Below are 20,828 nucleotides of genomic sequence, written 5' to 3' on the forward strand. Positions count from 1 at the left end.
CATACTGACATAAGTGGTATCGCTCTTGTGATAGTTAGACCAGACAGTGGGTAGGTGCATGGATACACAGCAAAGGGAATGACTCTGCTCAGAATCTATTCAGTAACCTGCTTAAGGTTTTAGTTGGCTCCCTCACTGGGAGAAGCAGGCAAGGAAGTCCTACATAAATTTTGACCCAGCTCTCCTCCACCTGGACAGCAGAACCTCTCTGCTGTTCCTTCTCAAGTCCCCCTCAAATGGACTCACTTAAAGGGATAAGAAAAATAATTTCTCAGGACTGTCTACATAGAGGAATATAATGGTGTCTGGTAGTCGCAATACAGCTGTTTCAGTTTAATCTCCAAGGATACTGTATCCTAAATACAGTTATTTCTATTCTAGAACAATTACTCTGCCACATGATTAATTTATATACATTTTTGGCCAAAATTGCTATTCTGTGTCAGTGTAGAGAAAATTAAAGGAAACAAAAGAACCTTCCAGGTCAGGATCTGGCAGGCCAAAATCTAGAAAAGACAACTCCAGGCAGTGCCCGTACAATTTCAGTAGCTAAGATTTATTTATTTATTTATTTCCCCCCTACCCCTCCCCTAAAGCCGCTGTTTACCCAAATGTTTTCCATGTGAATTTTCTTTTGAGGTACTGGGTTCCTGGTCCAAGAGCTGATCCTGTGGATGATTTACGTTATATCTGGGGAGGCTTTGCATATCTCCAAGACATGATTGAGCATGGAATTATAAAGACTCAGACCAACACTGAAGTGCCATTAGGAATTTATCTGCAGCAAATGCCATATCCATGTTTTGTGGATGATGTGTGAGTAAAAGCAGTTTGTCTTAATTCTGATGAGTACTTGGATTGCTGGGTGCTTTAAGACTCTGAAGCATCAGTTCTAACCCTAGTCCCCTCAGGTATATATAGAGTAATAACTGAGACGTAACAGAATGAATTTGTTCTTTTTCTTATTCTGCCATAACCCAGACTCCAGAAGCTGCCCTTGCCAAGATTCTACCCCTAATCCCAGTCCTGGTCTTTGTTGCATCCAGGCAACCAGTGTCCAGACCTAAAATGAACACAAAACACTGGCCCCTTAAAAGCCACAGTTTTCTTCCCATTTTGCATATCACATAAAATCCAAAAAACAATCTGGGGCTTTTTGGCCCTACTTTTCCAGTCAATAATAATAACGTAACCTAAATCTTCACATTGATTACAGCTGAGAATACATTGTCAACGGGACACCCCAACTATAATGCTTTGATCTCTAGCAATGTCAGCCTTGGAACTACTCCTGTGATTACCCAGGACCCAGCAAAAATGTGATCTTTTAAAAAGTTTTTATCTAACTAAAACTAAGCCTCATGCTATAGTATATGACCAGTGCCTGTAGCAAAACCGAACACAAAGCACTGACCCATGTTAGAACAAACACTGCATCCTTCAGTTAACTCTGCAGAATCCACTGAAGTGTAGTAAGCTTCTTTTCCCTAATTACATCTCTAAAACCCAGCTTTCTTTATATCCAAAGAATCATTTCCTAAAGAAAAATTGAACAGAAAATACTTGTCCCAATGGAACTGGTACTTCTCTTGCTATCTCTGTAAGTCTTGAAGAATCAAACAACCCAGTCTCTTCAAGTATATTACCAAACCTTATTCCTAGACTTAATCATATCTAGGTATACTAATACCCAAAGCTGTAGTTTTTGGTCCTTGAAGACACCTACAGGCATTGCAGAATCACAAGTCAATTTAGACTCTTGAAACTTTTTCTTTCCAAGATCCTGACCACATCCCTAAACAGGATTCCTTTTATAACTACATGACTAGTATCTGCAATCAAACTGGATATATGGCATTGGTTTCTGTTAACATCAGCCCTTTTCCTTCCCTTGTGGATGCTATAGTTTCCAACAATAACCTGGTGTTCTCTAACCTCCTTCTCCCTAGTTCCTGTCCATGGTTTTTGTGCAGATTAGTTTTTGCCTTAAATCTCATATGAATCTAGCAAAGGATTCCGGGACCATAGCTGCAGTTCATTATTGCAGGCACCAGGAGTTTCTTTCCCTGGTAGAGAGCAGAACAAAGAGGGTAAAGGAGAAAGAGGTGGTTTGTTGTTCTGTAACAAAAAAAGAAAGGGACTGTGCTCCTGGGTGTGGAGATTTCATGGCTGCATGGAGGTAGAGGGGCTGTGGATGCTGTGACTCCCATTACGCTGCCTGAACCAGCACGTGTGCTCCAGGGTTTATGAAGTAGTGCCTCTTCTCTGTTCACAGTGTGCCTGTTCCAATGCTGCAATCTGTGCTATTGCAACTGTCTTGGTATACGTTTCACTCCCCTCCACAAAAAAAAAACACAAACCAAAACAAAACAAAAAAAAACCACAACAAACCACACTATAGAAGTCATTTCATAGTTCTGTGAGTGTACTCTGTGCAGGCAAATGCTAGTACTTCAGATAACAGCAGATAGCAGACATACGTTATTTGACCTGTCATTCCCATCAGTCATTACCAGTTAGTCTGACAAAGCGTCGCCCTGGCAAGCATGCTCTTTATTTCTTCCCGACTGAGAATACTGCAGAGGCTGAACCCCCATCTGTGCAAAAGTTCTCTGAAGCCTGCAGCAGCCACACAGAGTTCAGGGCTGATATCCAAACCCAGTGATGGCCTCTGCAGATAGCCTGCTTAAGTGAAGCAAGTGCATCCTCATGGTAAACATGTACGTTGTGCATGGCCTAGTGCTGGGTTACATGTGTCCACCAACAGGCAAAACCTGGTGTACCCCAGGCCATTCCACAAAAGCATGGCTGTGTTTCAGCAGGCCAGATTTCTCTTCAGGAATTTTTGGTGAAAAAGTGAAGATTTTCCATTTGTTTTGACAATGGAGTAGCTATGATAGCATATGACCAAAATGTGGTTCTGTAGAGCTCAGATTTAGGAAGCTTGAAGGTTTTTTGCTCCTTTTTTGTTTTAGCAGCTCTGAGCTTTTGGCCTTTGAAGAATCAAGTCCATTTGGTTTTCAGGGTAATTTAACTGAAAAATTGCAGTCTCAAATTCATAGAAAATGTTTTCAGCTTTTTCACCCCAAAATCTCTTTCTCACCCTCACAGCACACTTGGGGCAGTGCTTCACCAGGGGGCATCTTCCAGGGCTAAGCAGCCGTTGAGTTTGGGGGAGGGACAGAGAAAGGGAGCAGGACCTTCATCACAGTACATGAAGGGCCACCCACAGCAGCCTGTCCCAGCACGGTTGTTTTGGAAGTGGTACTATGTGGGACAGTCCCAACGCATTCCCCGAGTCATGGTTTGTACGAATTTCAGCAGCCTTGCTTGGCAGCATCTGGTGCTTTTAATGCTTAATTTGTCTGCCAATGAACCTTGGGAGCATAAAAAGACAGTCGTACTCCCAAATTGTTAACATTAGCCTACGTCTTGAAATATTCTTTGTACATCATAGTAAACACATTATGGCAATTCACTATGAAGAGAGATGTATTTTCATGAGCCACCACGTGTTTTGTAGCCTTCAGTAACTCGTATAACCTCTTTGCAAAATAGAAATAACTTTCATCTGTCTCATGGGAGTGCAGCAACCATTAGTTCATTAGTATTTAGATTGCTTGTGAAGTTCACTAGCAATGTGTTATTAATGTTTACACTGAGAATTTCCAGTCCCATGTTTAATAAATACATTCTTCCACAGTCCTTTTCCTTTTTGTTCTTGCTTTTCATCTCAATATTTCTCTGTTTTACCTAAATTTAATTCATTTCTCCCTTCTTGCTTTGGTAGCTTCATGATCACCTTAAACCGCGCCTTTCCCATCTTCATGGTGCTAGCTTGGATATATTCAGTTTCCATGATTGTGAAGAGTATAGTGCTGGAGAAGGAAATGCGTCTGAAAGAGGCTATGAAGAACAGGGGTATAACTAATGGGGTGATTTGGTGCACTTGGTTCCTAGACAGCTTCGTCATGATGGCTTTGAGCACGTTCCTCCTCACAGCACTGATTATGGTAAGGATCGCCACTCTCAAACTCACTGTTGTGTTTGCACTGCAGATACCAGTTTGGTGTTGAGAAAGAATAGTAGCCATTCACAGGGAGATGTGAATGGATGGTGGCCTGTTCTGATCGCAGCACGTAGCAGGCACATTCTTCTAAGCAGACCTCATGACAGCATCAGCGCTTGGCAGAGGCAGAAAGATAAATTCGCTAGTAAGATTTATTGAGAGATCCCCCACAGAACAATACAACAAGCTGATTACTCAGCATATTGTATTGACAGAGGCAGATCTTCCAAAAAATAGTAATTGTTGCTTTAAATAGAACGGATCATAATATGAAGAATTTTAATCTTGTAATTCACCATATGTGATTCATTTATAATATTCAGTGCTTGCCTGCTTAAAAATTATGCCACTATTTCAATAGAAAAAGAGACTGCAGGGACAGAACTTTCAGGACAGCCTGAAAAAAAAAGAAAAAAAAAAACAAAAACTTTTGCTTGTGTGACTCAGAATTGCTGTAATTTTTGTAATTTTTCAGGACAGTTTGGACATTGCCTCTGAGGACTATCTCTTATCTCTGTTACCTGAGAACTGAGTTCCTCCTAGCTGCTATATTTAGTTATATAAATCTGTAGCGTTTTGATAAGGAAGAATGCCCTTGCATCTTCTCTGATGTGGGGGACTGGTATTGGTATAAATGCATGGTTAGGGTTCAATCTGCTCTGTTTTATCGACCTGCCCTGATGAGTTATTCTAGTCCCTTGCGGTTCCATTACAGCTTGGGTGGATAGAGAAAGCTTACTGTATTTGCTACACTGGTTTAATTAAAAATCAGGAGGTAGTTAATACCAGAGAGGAATGTGCTTATACCTATAATTCGCTTCCTTTCCTGGATTTCACTGCGCCAGTGTGAGGCACCTTTGTAAATACATTCTTATAAGAGGTTGTATCACTGTTGATAAAGAAATCAGTCTCAGAGGCCCAGTGGGATGTTGCAACAATGTTGAGACCTATTTGACCCTTATATAAGGCTCAAACCAAAGCTGAGCCTAATAAATAGGTCTCAACGTTGTTTTTTAGGAGTAAATAGATAATCAGCAGCAGTCCATGCTCTCCCTTGAGAGGGAACATTTAACCTACAAAAGCTCTAAGGAAGAAAGGTCAATAAAAGTTCACCCAGTGGGTTAGTTAGTACACAAGGATCTCTGAGAAACTGCACTTGGATTCCTCAGCTGTGATACCCTTCTGGAGTTTGAATATCATTTAGGTGCAGAAGCTTTATAATTTTCCTGTCGTGTTTTTTTTTTTTAAGATGCATTTTGTCAGGCTTCCTTACATTGTCTTTCCTGCACATCGAGCAAGTGGACTGAGGAGAGGATGAGAGATCAGTGAAAATTTATTATGGTAGTTCAAATAGCTTTATTTAAAATGTATGAATTTCCAAGCAGGAACATCTTGCTTGGAATTATTTGCTTATTAAGACAGGGACAGAATGTCCATTTTCAATCAGTTATGATCTTAATTCAGTCATCAAATATGAATATGAACTCCACAGCCTATTGTACTAACCTGAAGTCACAATCCAGGAGCAGGAATAAAGTTAGATGAAGGATTTGTTATTGTAATGACCTCAGGTGTTGAAACATTACTGCCTGGGAGAGTTAGAAGGCATATTAGACTTATTACTCATTACAGGTTACACGTCAATGGCAATTCTGACCTTTTCTGCTAGTATAGAAAGTGGCAATGGTTCTAAATTTTTCCATTTTCCTTTTGCTTACAGTGCGGACAAGTGCTACATTATAGTAGTCCACTTCTCTTCTTTTTATTCCTACTGACATTCACCACAGCCACCATAATGCAGTGTTTCTTGTTCAGCACCTTCTTCTCCAAAGCAAATCTGGCAGCTGCCTGCAGTGGAGTCATCTACTTCACCTTGTACCTGCCCCACATTGTCTGCTTTGTCTGGCAAGACCGTATGACTGTTAATCTGAAGATTCTAGCAGTAAGCCTTTCACTGATTATATGCTAACTTTGGGTTCAAATTTTAGCTGCCCTTCTCACTGTGCATATGTGAGTAACAAAGCATTCCACACCTCTTCCTCTCTGCTTTTTTGATTCAGAGAGACCACTGAATCTCTCTCAAACTAATTAGGGATTGCAAGTGAATAAACCTTTAGCAGGCCTAGTGACCAAGAGATACTTTCATGGCTTTTAGAAAATTCAATAAAATGTATTTTACTTTTTGAATGCTAGGAAATTAGCATAATGTTTTAACAAGTTTTGAATACTTCCTTAAAAGTCAAAGCAAATTTAACTTCTGGCATGTTTAGTAAATACAAAGGCAATTCACAAAATGGGGACAGTTATCTTTCTCATGTGCTGTAACCTAGTTAACAGGGTGATATCTAAGGATGAGAAGACCTCAGGTTCACATTCCTTCTTTACCTGAACATAGAGTTAGGATTTGAACCCCCCAAGTGCCAAAGCTCTGAGAAATATCTTCCATCTAAGAAGTTGTAGACATTCACCATGCAGTGCTTCCTTGTTGGTTCTTTTTCATTATAGGTAAGATACTTAACAATTCGGTGGAGCTGGAAACTTCTGGCTGTTTTTTGAAATGGAACTGTGAACTTACAGAATTATTCAGACTGATTTTCTGTTGCCCAGTGAATCAGGAAGGGGAGCGGGTGTTTGAATCCAGTCTCCCCATCTTTGCTGAGAAGTCTAACAACATAGGTAAAAGAGAAGTACTGTCTTCTCCTCTTGCACTAGGAATCTAATGAAAAAGGAAAAAGAAAACAAAACACATTAAAAGCTATAACTAAGTGTAAATATGGCTATGAATCATCTTTCTTAACTGATGTACTATACAGATGTAGTATATACCATTTTTAGTTCTACCAATTAAGTCAATAAAGTGCAAAATTTGATCCTGTTATTAAGTCAGGAAATGGGTTGGCCTCTGACAGGTTCTGATTTGGAAGGAAATCTTGAGACTAGCACACAGTCTAAGCATAAAGACAACTCTCTTCTCACCATAAAGTGAAGGAGGAGGCATCTGTGTGAGAAAGGATATTTGCTGGCCAGAAGCCATGAATATTTTTGTCTGTTACTGATACATTTGGTCTTACATTTGTTGTTCAAAGGTTAGTCTCTGAAGAAGAACTGATTACAAGGGATGATAAGGGGCGGGGTGTGCATGTGTAGGGAGCCTGAAGAAAAAATTAAAATTTTTAAGGGCAAGTAAAGTAATCAAACAATGAATATATTGCTGAAAACCGAACATTTTTTACTTAGTACACTATGATAATGCCTCACTGAGAGTTGCTGTTGGGATTCCTCTTGTCCCCTCATTTTCCTAAAGTCTGACATTCCTGGCTGAACTACATATCCCATGAAACTGCACTATATCACTTCTTGCTCTGTTTTTGCAATGCAACATTGAAGGTGTTTGGATACTATATTGGTTTATTAGTTTGTTGTGTGAGAACCAGGTAGGAGACACACCAGGGGAGGGGATGGTTGTGGTTTTCCTTATCCTGAGCATCTGGTGTACTTTCTGTCTTGTTATTCATAGTGGCCCTGCCCCATACACTCAGGAAATATTTTGTTTCTCCAACACAGGCAAAGGTATACACTGCAAACTTCTAGATGCAGCTATAGTATTTTCTGAACAGACGTATTAATGGAAAAAAACAAGCTGTGAAGGTTGCCTGATAGCTAAAGAAAGTACAGCCAAGGTGGAATTCAGTCTGTTATGGCTAAATACTGCTTAGAATTGCCACCATTCAGAGGATTAAAGATCCCAGTCCAATATAGAAATGAAACCACTTTTCCCTGGTCATTTGCTAGGCATTATCAAGTTTTGAAGTCCAGTCCCTAAAGGTCCTCTTTTTTTGTGCTTGCTTTACAAAATGTCCCTCTGTCTGATTTGAATGTCATTTTTCCATTATTCCAGAGTTTGCTTTCTCAAGTAGCTTTTGGTTTCGGCACAGAATACTTGTCACGCTATGAAGAGCAAGGTCTTGGCCTACAGTGGGGTAACATCAGAACCAGTCCCTTGGAAGGAGATGAATATAGTTTTCTTTTTTCCATTAAAATGATGGGTTTTGATGCTTTTCTCTATGGAATACTTTCTTGGTATCTTGACAATGTTTTTCCAGGTATGTCAATTCCTTATTCATACAAAGTAGTGGTAGTTGTTGTAAACTGTGTTACTCTTATCAGTCTCTGAGTATTTCTCTGTCGGAAAAAGGATATTTGACATTGTAGACCATGTGTCTTATCCTGTATAGCACCACTGGTTATTTAGGGCTTCCACTTTTCTCTCTTTCTTTTTCCTTTTTCCTATTTTAGTCCTGAAAAGAATGGGAAAGGAGGAAAGAGTAAGACGGAGGATGAAATTTCTGGTGATGTTTTAAAATTTAAGTAGAAAATAAATCTACAAAAAATATCATCTGTTAAAAGCCAATTTGTGTACATTTTTTTTTTTAAGAAGTTTCAACCATTTCTAGTGAGAATATTTTTAATTTGTGAAAATATAGAAATAACAGTTCTAGTTCACATATATACTATGACCACATTAGGCTGACTGTTTCTTAAAGGATGGTACTATTTCTTGAGACATATACTGTGTCAGAGGCAGCTGTGAAAGTTCCTGTGTGGATTTATTTTATTTCTAAATGAGAATCCTGTTTCTAGTGCAATTTCACAAAAGCATTTTCTTTGTTATCAATTACAGAGTTTGGGAACTTTGTGAGAAAATGATTTGTCCTTGTCGCATTTAAGCTAAGGTTGTCTTGCTTCTTATTGAATATTGTTACAATATAATAAATGCAGACTCTTATGCTGTACAAGCAAGTGAGCTTTCTTTTCATTAATTTATTACTCCTATATGTGAGCTGCAGTTTCAGAATGTTTCTTGGCTTGCTTCCTTTTTTTTTTTTTTTTTTTTGCTTGAGTGGTTACTCAGAATTTGAGATCTTGCAGATTTTCTAGCTATGAAGGAAAATTAATGATGGATAAGGTGACATGGTGCTTGTCTGCACACATCACTTACGACAGTTAATCCAAATCAGGAAAAAGAGAAGGATTTGTTAAATGGTTTTAGATATGTCTGAGGATATTTTGCTTCAAAATTAAAATATGACCTTAAGTCTGCTTTGTTTGTGTCCCTACTAAAGTGAGCTATGCTACACCAAATTAATGCCTTTTCAGTTTTTAAGAGATGTGTCCTCACAAAGAAGTTTAGTGCATTTTTAACATACATATTTTCAAAGCTGATTTGCAGAAACTTTCCTGAAAGTTCCTCTTTGGAGAAGCTCATGTTGCAACTCTGTTTATTTAAAAAAGAGTGGACAATGTACTATTTCCATGAACACAGCAGGAATTAAACAACAGGAGTTTCTTTGCTCATAGATCCAAGTTGGTTTTTTTAGCCAGCACTTTACACAAAAGTAACACCTCTCAGGGCTTCTATTTGTTAGCTTTAGTTCCTCCCAATATTTGCTTGAGTGTCTCCTTGGCTTTCTGCTCCTCTGTTTCTGTAGAATTTCTTATAGCATTTCTCTGTCACACACATGCAGACCTACCAAATCAATGCTGTAGGTCTTTGAGCTTACTATATGAGTTCCCTGGATAATCCTTTGAACCATATGGTTCAGCTCCTGCTCAAATTTTCTCTGCAGCCAACCACCCACTGGCACACTGGTCCTTTGGCTATTTGAGCATTCTACTCCATAATGGAGTTCACTTGGGTTTTTCATTCATCCTGAATGAGAAGCAGTTGTTTTAGTCACCAGCTTCAGGGGATATAATCCAGTTCGTAACAAGTGCAAGGCAAACTGCTTATGGGTGCAGACAGTGTTTGCGTGCATTAATGGGAGTACAATTGGTTGCCTGACATACAGGGTGTTTTTGGTAAGAAATAAGCAGACGCTTTCATAAACAGTGGTTTTCAATATAGAAAATCTGACCGTTTTTCGGTGAGCATCACAAATTCCCTTTGCTTATTTTGAATAAGTAGCACAAGGCCAATAACATCTGCGTTCACAAGAATGCCAGTTTTAAGCATAGCAGCTCAAATCCCTGCATTCTATAAATCAATATGATCCAGGAAAGCAATGTTGATTTGCACTACCTCTGGTCTGGCCTGACAAGAACTGATAATATTTTTGTACTTTCTCTTTCAAAACAGAATTAACCTGTGACCAAAAAGGCCCATTTCTGCTTAATAAAAGGATTACTCTGTTGTCACTTTTCCTGCAAGGCTGTGTGCTGAAATAACAGCCAGAGTCTCTTCTCTCATTGCCAGTTGTGAATTCAGGCACAGGGTAATAAGTGTAAATATAATAAGCTTTTAACTCCTGTCAACCCTCAAGTGTTAAGTAGGCCTTAAAAGAAAATCCCTGAGTGAGGCTGGGATCCTATCTAAAGCAATCGGGATGTTCCTTGGCAGCTGCTGCCTGGTTGGTGAGGATTCAAATTGTCCCCATGTTGGGAGTAGCTTCATTCTGTAATTAAACCACATTCTACTTAAGAAAAGGTAAGGCAAATCACATATTTTCTGAATATTTTATACCTGTCTAAAAGAAAAAAAAAATCTGCAAAGAAAATCTGTTCTGTCAGGTACTTGGTGGATGGTTTGACCTTCTGATACGCAACACTAGGACTGCAAGTGTTTACAAGTATAGCTCAGACTTTGCTTAGATGAATTTGTGCCCACTGAGGAATGTGTTTATGAAGTGCACTTTACCTACTTATTTTTGTTTTAGGGGACTATGGGCTACCACAGCCGTGGTATTTCCCTGTGCAGGAATCTTACTGGTTTGGCTCTATAAACCCAAAAGCTGAGAAAACAGCAACTGCTGATGGTGAGTTCTTTTAAAACTTTGGTGTTTAGAAATAACTTCAAAACCACTGATCTGCTTAGAGGTGACTGTGTAACATTTCCATTACCTGAGCTGCTGCAAAGATTAGAGACAGCCATACACTGGGAATCTCAGCAGGTGCCTTTGAACTTGGAGTGGCCTGCTATTATTAGAGTTATTAGAGGTGAGTCAGTGTTCCATCTGAGAACCTTTAAGACACGGGTTAACAAGCAACATCAAACCCCCACTCTCTAACCAACACCTTTTCAAGGAGTTCTTATTGCCCAACACAGTATTTGTGAAATGAGTCAAAATGAAATACAATGTTGATCTTATTTACACTGAGGCTCCCCCATCTTTCTAAACCTGATTCTTTTCTATCTAGTTTGACACTAATTTAAGTCTGTTTACTTTGGGTTTGTAAGCAAGATCAAAATTGATGCTGCCCTTGGACCAACTTGAATTAGTGCAAAAGTCCTGCTTTTGCAGATTTTTTTCTGTGCATTGATACTGGAGTAGTTAAGAACAACACGTGGGTGATTGTAATTAAATAGGAATTAATGCAGAATGATGATTAATGTCTGGAATAGAGGCTTACTGAAGGTGGTGTTTTGAAATCTGTCTTAAATTTACAAGGTAACAGTGAAACCAATCAAAATGACAGATGAAGAAATTATTTCTTCCGTCTTCTCGTTACCGTCCTTACCCTTCTTCAACTCAGACAGACTGCTGACAAGGCATTCTCATCTCAGGGTGATCCCTATAAACCACAAGGAAGTTAATCCTTTCTGTGAACATGCTGATAATACATTCACTGCTCACAAGTTTTGGTCAGAAAAGAGGAGGTTATAACATTGTTTTTTTTGAAGAGGCTTCGCCTTCTGGTACATTCTGAGCAAGTGAACAGGTTTCCCTTTAGACTTGCTGTGAGGACATTCAGAATGGTAGAGGCTTGTCTAGATATTGTGGAATCTGTTACCTGCTTTGGCTTTGCAAATGCTGCCCACCGGATTAGAATTTGACTGTATAGGAAGGAGGAGGAAAGAGCCAAAGGAGGACTTGGAGCTTTTTTATAGATGAATGGAAAATTTCCGAAGACCCAGATAAGATGTCAGCCACTACATCTCATTGACTTTCTGTGAAATTTGGGCATATCCTGCACCAGAGCTCCTTTGAATAGCTCAAATTTGGAGTGCAGTTACTTACAGGATTTTAACATTTTCTATTTATTTAGTTTAAGCCTGAATTTAGTGGAAATGAAATCCATGTTCTAGTTATCTTAATGCCTCATAAGTTCTGTGTGTGCTTTAATATCTTTCCAATACAAGGCGGACTCATAATTTCTTAGTATCCTAAACTAAAGGTTATGAGAAGGCTTGAAAGCCCCAAAATATTCAGTTGCTTAGGTAGGTCAGCAACAGAAAAGTTTATGGCTACTACTTTATTGCCAGTTGTTTTATTTTATGAGTTTTTAATACATTTTTTAGATTACTTACGTAAAACATTTTGCTTAAGTGAAGCCTAGAGTTTATTTTGTAGGTGACGTTGCATCAGATAGCTGAGCTGATGTAACAGTTCACTGTTGAGAAAAAATGGGGCAATCTTGGAGTCCCTTCCACAGCTCTTATCCTAGTTCTCCTGATGCTTATCAGTCCCTGGTAAGATTAAGAGGTAGATTCTTCTGGAAGCCATTCCCAAGAACATGAAGGACAAGGTGATAGGAAATAATGAACATGGATTTACCAAGAGCAAATCTTGCCTAACCAGTGTGATTTTCTTCTGTGATGACTGGATCAATGGACAAAGGGACAGCAGTGGATGCCATTTAACTTGACTTTAGCAAGGGCTTTAACGTGGATTCACATAGTATTCTGATAGCCAAATTGATGAGATACAGGCTGCTTGAGTGGACACTAAAGTGGATAGAAAATGGACTGAACTGTTGGACCCAAAGGATTGTGATCAGCAGTACAAAGCACGACTGGGGACCAGTTATGAGTGGCAGGGGACTGACAGGGACTGACACTGGACTTAATACTGTTTAATGACAACAGCCTGAGTGATTGGATAGAGGGCACCATGAGCAAGTTTGTGGAAGATACCAAATTGGATGGAACAGTGGAGTGCAGGGCAGCTCTTCAGAGGGACCTCAACAGGCTGGAGAAATGGCTTTATAGGAACCTTGTGGAGCTCAACAAAAGTAAATGCATAATACTGTGTCTGGGATGGAATAACTCCACAGGACAATACAGACTGGCCACCACCTGGCTGGCAGGCAGCTTTGTAGAAATGTATGGTTGACAACATGTTGAACATGAGCCATCAAGTGTGCCTGTGTAGCCAAGAAGACCAGATGCATCCTGAACTTTATTAGCAAGAGTATAGCCATCAGTTCAAGGGAAGTGATTCTCTTTCTAGTCAGCGCTTGTGAGACTGCATCTGGAGTATTGTGTTGTCCAGTTTGGGGATCCTCATTAAAAGGAAGATATAAAGTTACTGGAGGGAGCTCAGTAAAGGGACACCAAGTTGATTAGGAGCTGGAACATGTAACATAGAAGGAGATGCTGAGACAGCTGGATCTGCTTAGCCTTAAGAGAGAAAGCTAAGACAGAGCTAGACTTCTCAGATGTGCCTAGTGGGAGCATGAGAGGCAATGGATGTAAGCTGGGAAACAGGAATTCTGATTCAATATAAGAAAAAAATTATTTATCGTGAAGGTAGTTAGAGCACTGGAACAGGTTGCTTAGAAAGATTGTAAAATCTCCATTTTTGGACATAGTCACTGTGATCTGAATTGGCCCTATTTTTCAGGATGGAACTGGAAATCTTTGGAAATCCTTTCTGATCTAAATTATTCTATGATTATCTCAGCTAGCCTGAGTGTGCTGATACTTATTTCATCCTCTCTTCTACAAAACATTGCCTTGCGTTTTCTCAAGCAGGGACAGTTGGAAAGGTCATCTCTGGTTCCTTTGTAGGAGGCATGTGATTCTTACCTAGTTGAAGAACTAAGACTTTAGTGCCTCAGCTTACATGAACAACAGTAGAACTTTTCTCAACTCGTATCTTTCCTACAAGGGTAATACTAAGCATTTTCTTGATTTATCATAACTGGTTAATGTGTTGGGAAGAAAACTGCATAAGAAAATGTCAGATCATGTAAATGCACAGCTGAAAATGAGGCTAAACTGGTACATTACCTTGGTACTTTTAAAATTTACTTCTGTCACTACACTTTGCCATTTTAGGTGACACACTGAATTTGTTTACGTTGCTATTTGTGCACCAGGTAATTTTATACAGTTTTATGGGATAAAATTTCTTATAGCAGAAAGTTATGGTGAAATTGCACAACAAAATTAAGTCCTAGGCCATCTGGTAAATTACAGTTGTGGTAGTTGCACTCCAGGCTGCCAGCTCGAATTTGTTATGTAAACAGTTCCTGCAGGGGCTCCCTCTTTCTTACATCAATGTTCTTCCTGCTTCGAGCCTGTCCCCATTAGTGATTTTATGTGACTGTTTTCCTTTGCGGCAGCAAGGTCTAAGACCAAATTGGAAAGCCAGAAATTCTTGTACAAAAGTTAACACCAACTCATTCACTCCAACCTGGAGCTGTTCTCTTAACCTAAGTAGCAGTTTAGAAGTTTGCTTTTCATTTAACCTTTTCGTTTTTCTTCCTCTCACTCTCTGTAAGTCTGGGAATCGTTTATATGGCCTTCCTCTTCATCTGGTGAAGAATTTGGTCTAGAGCTGCATGGGCAAAATATAAAGCATGTACCTAACATTAGTCAGGATCTTCTATTCTGAGTCTGTAATTGCAAAATTGTCAGTCATCTTCCTTAAATATCTGTTCCTGACTCTGTGGAGCAGATTTTAAGCTAGATGGTTTTGAGTGCTGTGTTCCTAACCTGAGTAAAGCACTGATGATTAATGCTCTTGGAGAGCTCAAAGCTTAGGACTACCTCCTTTTCCTCAAAGCACCTCTAGAGATAAGAGGAAATTAAGTTTTGGTTAATTAAATGTTGTTTACTTTTGGTTTATATAGAAAAAAGTCCAGAGTCAGACGGCTGTGTGGATCAGAAGGCCATGGAAGGGGAAAAAAATGAAAGCAGAACAAAGAAATCTGGAGAACCTGAAAAGTCAGAAGAAAAGAGTGACAACCAGGGGGAGAAGGATGGTAAAAAAAAAAAATGTAAACACAAACAAGAAAAAGAACCCAGTGAGGAGGAGAAGCCTAAGACAGATGTCCAGGACAAAGATGAAATTAACAGTAAGGAGAGAGAGCAACCTGAGTACTTCTGAGATACTATAGTCATTGTACTTCATAACAAACTAGATGTAGGAATTATTGGAGTCAAACTACAAGAGCCCAGTAGGCTACAGAGGATAGCATGCAGCTGCCAGAGCTAAGCTCAGAAGAGGCACTGACTCTCCCAGCTACCCTCTTACTGATTCCTCTACATTCACAATCCCTTAGAATGTTTTAGTCACCACACATAAGACAGCTGCCTTCCAGAAGAGCTCTGTAACTTGTTTTTTATTGTGCAAATTCAAGCTGTTTCTATGGCAAGTTAGTGTTCATGCTGAGGGAAGCCTCAGAGACACGTACATTGACTTCTTAGAATGAAACAGAGCCATGACTTCAATAAAAATACTGAGAGGAATGTTCTTCCCTCCTAGCCCCCACCTTCTTTTTTTGCCTATCTTTAGTGTGTCTTGCGTCTGTAGGGAAAGGCTGGTTTCAAAGGGATTTATCTCAAGTGCTCTATGTGTCTGTCTGCACCCTTTTCTGATGCTGACATTAGCCACCACCTAAGAATTCCTGAATGACTTGCCTTGTTTTCAAGTCGCAATGTCTTCTTTTGTGGGGAGCCAGAGGAGCTTTCTGTATGTGATGCTCAGAGGAATGCATGTGGTTTCTGTAGCAAAAGTAACTGCTACAGACAGCTCTGAGCCCAATCTGACTCTCTTGAAAAGCTAGAGATAAAAGTGGGGTCATCAGGGCTCCTCACGTAGGCACTGAAAACACGCATTCAGGGTGAATGAAAACAGGACAGGACTTCAAAAGAAAAAAAGACAGGCAGAGGGCAAAGGTTATTTCAGCCAATCTTCTCCTAGTACTGCCCTATCTTTCTGGTGCTGTACTTGTCAGCTCCCAGGTTCCAGCTGCTCCATGGCCACGGAGGAAGGGCTTTGGCTGTCATGGCACAGAAAAGCCTGCCTTCCCTTTCAGCTAGCCACACAGGAACTGGGAGATGTGGAGAAGCCAAGAGCAGACTTGATATGGTTCAAGGACACAGTTTCCAAAATGGCTTCATGTAAGAGTTAGTGCTTCATGTAAGGGTAATGGGATGGGAAATGGAGAGTAGTTCTAATGGCTTAACTCTAGTGCAGTCCAATACTAGCACAGGTTAGCAGGGCAGGGCAGACACGGTATAAATATGTCCTAATTGCTTGACATGTTTTAAGGAGAGCTTTCACCAAAGCCCTGTCCACATCCCCCACAAATGCTGCCATCTCTGAAGAAAGACCTAAATGGCACAAAATTGTCTTGAGGGAATAGGATCAGAATGGAGAAATATGAATCACAAAAAAAAAGAGAGCTCAACCCTCCACCAGTGTCCTTCAGGTAATGCAAAGCAGATATTGGGGGAGATCATCAGAGAATTTGCCTCAGAACTTGTCAGTGAGTCTTGCAGGCAAATACGAGTTGAGCTCATTATACATATAAAACCAAGGATGGTACCTCAATTGCCAATGTATGCATAACTATCTAGCCAGACTCTATGTGAACTTTTGTAAATACAGGGATGTTTGTATTTGGCCCAGTAAGGTAAAAGGAAACTTTGATTCCTTCACAAAGCAAAAGAAAAGTTTGCCATAAACATAATTTTATTTAAAATACAGCTATCCATTCTAGATGAATTATTTCAGCTGCTCTGTAGTATACACAGCTCTCTCATGTACAACATATTCGGGACTTTTTCCTGAGTAATGTTTATAATGACAGTCATACAAGCCATTGATGGAGGTGGGGCTGGTTTCACCCAGATGGCATTGGCTGTTCTCCTCACGGGCCTGCTGGGTACTGAACAATTTAAGTAAACTGCAATTGCAAAACAAGCCTCCCTACAAAGCCTTAAGCATTCTGTGTAAACAAAAGTGGACAGGGTCTTTAGTTTAAATTTCTCAACTACCATAATTCCCATTGCCCCAGGGCTTAATTTACTTCAAAGGAAGTTTGTTTTGTCTAGAAGATGATGCAATAAAACATCCTGATGGTGCTATTTACAATAATGCATTTTTAATCCTGAGAAAGCCATCCCATGTAGTGCTCATGTTAGGTACTGCCTAAGTCTTGAGCTGGCCTCACAAAGGGGGTAAATTTCACCTACCAGAATTAAAGGCAAATGTTGGTTTTTTTGAAGCATCATGATAAAAGAATGCACAGCTGGGCAGATTATTTGAATGGCAGATTTCAGCCTGGCTAGAAAGGCAACCTGCCGCTTGTTTAATGTAATCCCTCAGCCTATCTAAGTATCTACAGAAAACAATCCCAAATAATCTTCCTGCTACACAATGAAAACAGAAAGCATGTTCAGCTTCACCTGATCCAATGAATTACCTCTCCACAGACCATTACAATTCTGGGCTCCACTTCTCCTGTGATTGATATGTGGGTGAATCTAAATAAATTGCACTGCAGTTAGAAATCTTGCCTCAGTTTGGTACTGGTATGACTGGAGAATCTAGCCTTGGCACATGATACTGTATTTTACTATGTATGTGTTGTTGCTTCTGCACTTATTGATGTGTCATCATCAGAACTGGGATTAAAACATGTACTTTTATTCTTTTTTTCATTCTTGATTTCTTCCCTTTCAAGTAAATACCTTCTTTGAGCCTGAGCCAACAGGACTGATTCCAGGAGTATGCATTCAGAACCTGGTGAAGATTTTTGCAAACAGGCCCAAGCCAGCGGTAGATGGGATGAATATTACTTTTTATGAGGGCCAGATCACAGCCTTCCTTGGTCACAATGGAGCAGGAAAGACAACCACCATGTAAGTCTGTATTTTAGAAGCAGCAAATCCAGGGCAGTGCTCTATTGCTCTGTCCTGAGGAGCAGTCTTCTATTTTCTCTCTTCCCTTGTCTCTCTACCACCCCTGCAGCTAGCTTGACGCACAACACCAAGCTTTTTCCAGACAGGGAAATGCTGCCTCCTAGGCAAAGAGAAGATACCCTGATTAGCTAAAGCCCTGGGAGGGAGGCAATGCATGACACTAACACGTGGAAGTCTAGAGAGAAGGAAGCAGTTCTCTCCCCCAGAATTCATTTCTTATGGCCAAACCCCTGTGAAAAGGGAGAAGGATCTTCTGGCTGAAAGAGCTGAAGATTTGAAAGCCATCACACTCCACGTGTTCTTGGTTTCTCTGCCCAACTAGCTTTAAATCAGCCACGTTTTTTGGTCTGCGTGCAAAGGAGTATAAAATATAGGCCCTCTTTAGACAAAATGGTTACATATATGCGAGATCCGTGTCCAGACTAAAATGTTCCTCTAGTCCTAGAACCCTAGTGTGTCAGGAAGATGGACTTTTAGGAATGTTTAATTTTCTTTATACAGAACTTTATTTGGAAAAATAGGATTAAATGGTGAGCAAAACATTTCATGAGTCTGTGACAAGTTCACCAAATGTTGAAAAAACTGAAGTGTTTCATTATGATTTTTCCCAGCAGAACACTTTAGTTTTTTTAATTAATAAATATTTTAATTTCAAATGCACTTTAAATTGTCTTTCAATTTTTTAGATTCTTCTGCAAGAAATATGTTCGACCCAAAATAAAAGCATTCTAATCTGCTGAAATGTTTTGTGAATTTGTTTTTCTATTCTCCTGATAAAAACAAAAAATTCTAGTGCTTTGAAATTTTCAGAGCTGAAAAATCCATTATTCATCCAAATCTAATAACAGGTTCCACACATTTGCAACATAACACTCGACCCCCCTCCATTTTACAGCAAATAGATATGTAGGGCATGTGTCAGCGTGGCTGGAGACCTCAAACCGTTATTCTCTATCTTGGTCCTAGTGAGCTTCATTTGAGACCCATTTGTGCATAGGGGTGGTGTAACATGCTGAACAAACTACTCTGAAACAGAGTAGCTGACTAAAACGGTTTTTTAATGCAGACCAGAACCATACAGACAGGTGTATCAAAAACTATGTTAGCAGATCCACAAGATTCTCACTGTAAGCAGGGCAAGAGTATTTATATGCTTTTTACTGGGGTTGTTTCCTCAAGGCCCATAGTAAGAAGTCATCATGCTCCATCTAGTGGAATTATGCAATACATCTTCCTAATCTGGCACAGAAAAATAGGAGAGTGGGAATTTTATTTTCCCAGGTCGATACTGACAGGCCTCTTCCCACCCACCTCTGGAACTGTGCTGATTGGCGGCCTGGATATTCAGACTCACATGGACTCCATTCGGCACAGAATAGGCATGTGCCCTCAGTACAACATCTTATTCAATCAGTAAGTATCATTCTATACTTGCTTTAAGAGTAAGGGTCCCAGTCTGCATGCTTGACACATGCCCAAAGCCTGTGTTGTTTCTCTTACTGTGCTGGCAATAGATATATGTCAGAGGCACTTCTCCAGCTCTTAACACTCGCATAGGGTAAGTGTTGTCCTTCTCCAGTAGAAATCTCCTGCATCATTTTAGCTGGAAACAAGGAAGTTTCCATGGAAAATGGCAGTGTTCTTGGTGCTGGTGTTTTTCGTTGCAGTGTGGGTTAGCAGGAGTTCAGCCTGGGGATTCATGCACTGTAATTTAGGCCTCCTAAAGCAAAAAAATCTGAGCGGACAGTGCAGAAGCAGGATATTTTTATGCCCATTTTGCACTACCACGCAACCGTTTACTGCCTCCTTAGGTGATTTCCAGCTTCACTGCTACCAGTTTGTGTTCATCTCAATAGTAGGCTCTCTTCCTTGATGCAGCTACTCACATTAGCTCCCATTTTATTCCCATAAATGGATAGCTTGGTGGCTGCTGTACCTGTTTCTGTAACAGCAGGTTCTGCTTTGAAAAGGCAGAGAACGAGCCTATGACATCTGAGTGAAGTGTGTTGATCCCAAAGATCTGTGATCCAGATTTAGCGTTAAGCAGCCCCTCTTTCTTTAGTAAGATAAAGCTAGAGTGAATTTATTGCTGCCTGGGTAAAAATCTGCTTATCCATTTAAATTGCGTTGGTGCCTTTCTGTCTGATTTCACAGCCTTACTGTAGCAGAGCACATCTTGTTTTATTCTCAACTGAAGGGGAGGTCCAGCGATGAAGCTGAGCAAGAGTTGGAAACAATGCTAGAAGACACGGGCCTCACCTATAAAAGGAATGAAGAGGCTCAGAATTTGTCAGGTGCCCACAGAATTGTTCTAAGACATTTTTTCTGCTGCCTTTTCTTTGTCTTTGGGCAATTATTGTTTGAAGTACATGTTTGAGGCATATTCTGACACATCACTGTGCACTGGGGAGGTCTTTACTCTGGAAGAGTAAATGGGACTGTACAAGTAGTAAAGCTGGCACTAAAGCTTCCATTTCTTATAAATGTACAACGAATTCAAATATACTTAAAGCTGTTATTTTTAAATGGGTATATTAAAAAAAATTCTGTCAATGGAAAAAAAAAAACCAAATACAATGTTCTATTATTTCAAAGCAAATGAAATATTATACTATCATGCTGCTCCACTGTTTGTATCAGTACTCTAAAATACTGTATTCTCAGTATTTTCATCTCACTTTCAGATTCAAGAGCTGGTTTGAATAAACAGGTATTCTTATACTGATTGCAACTATAAAAGTTGGCTAGTTTCACATGAGAACATGAAAATCTCATATCTTCATGCTTTTGCTTCTGGCAAGAAGCAGAAAATATAATGCATAGATG

At 39.8% G+C, this 20,828-nt stretch overlaps 1 protein-coding gene across 1 annotated transcript in view; it reads left to right on the forward strand.

Annotated features, from left to right (window-relative positions):
• Nucleotides 1-20,828, forward strand: part of ABCA4 (ATP binding cassette subfamily A member 4) — a 75,368-nt gene that overhangs the window by 28,372 nt on the left and 26,168 nt on the right. Inside the window, exons 13-21 of the mRNA XM_068407057.1 lie at nucleotides 640-816; nucleotides 3,791-4,013; nucleotides 5,790-6,011; nucleotides 7,968-8,172; nucleotides 10,783-10,881; nucleotides 14,924-15,148; nucleotides 17,765-17,942; nucleotides 19,284-19,415; nucleotides 20,157-20,296. Of these exons, the coding sequence (XP_068263158.1) occupies nucleotides 640-816; nucleotides 3,791-4,013; nucleotides 5,790-6,011; nucleotides 7,968-8,172; nucleotides 10,783-10,881; nucleotides 14,924-15,148; nucleotides 17,765-17,942; nucleotides 19,284-19,415; nucleotides 20,157-20,296 (1,601 nt within the window). The remainder of the gene's footprint in view (nucleotides 1-639; nucleotides 817-3,790; nucleotides 4,014-5,789; nucleotides 6,012-7,967; nucleotides 8,173-10,782; nucleotides 10,882-14,923; nucleotides 15,149-17,764; nucleotides 17,943-19,283; nucleotides 19,416-20,156; nucleotides 20,297-20,828) is intronic.

Source organism: Nyctibius grandis, chromosome 8 (assembly GCF_013368605.1).
Source record: "Nyctibius grandis isolate bNycGra1 chromosome 8, bNycGra1.pri, whole genome shotgun sequence".
Lineage (NCBI taxonomy): Eukaryota > Metazoa > Chordata > Aves > Nyctibiiformes > Nyctibiidae > Nyctibius > Nyctibius grandis.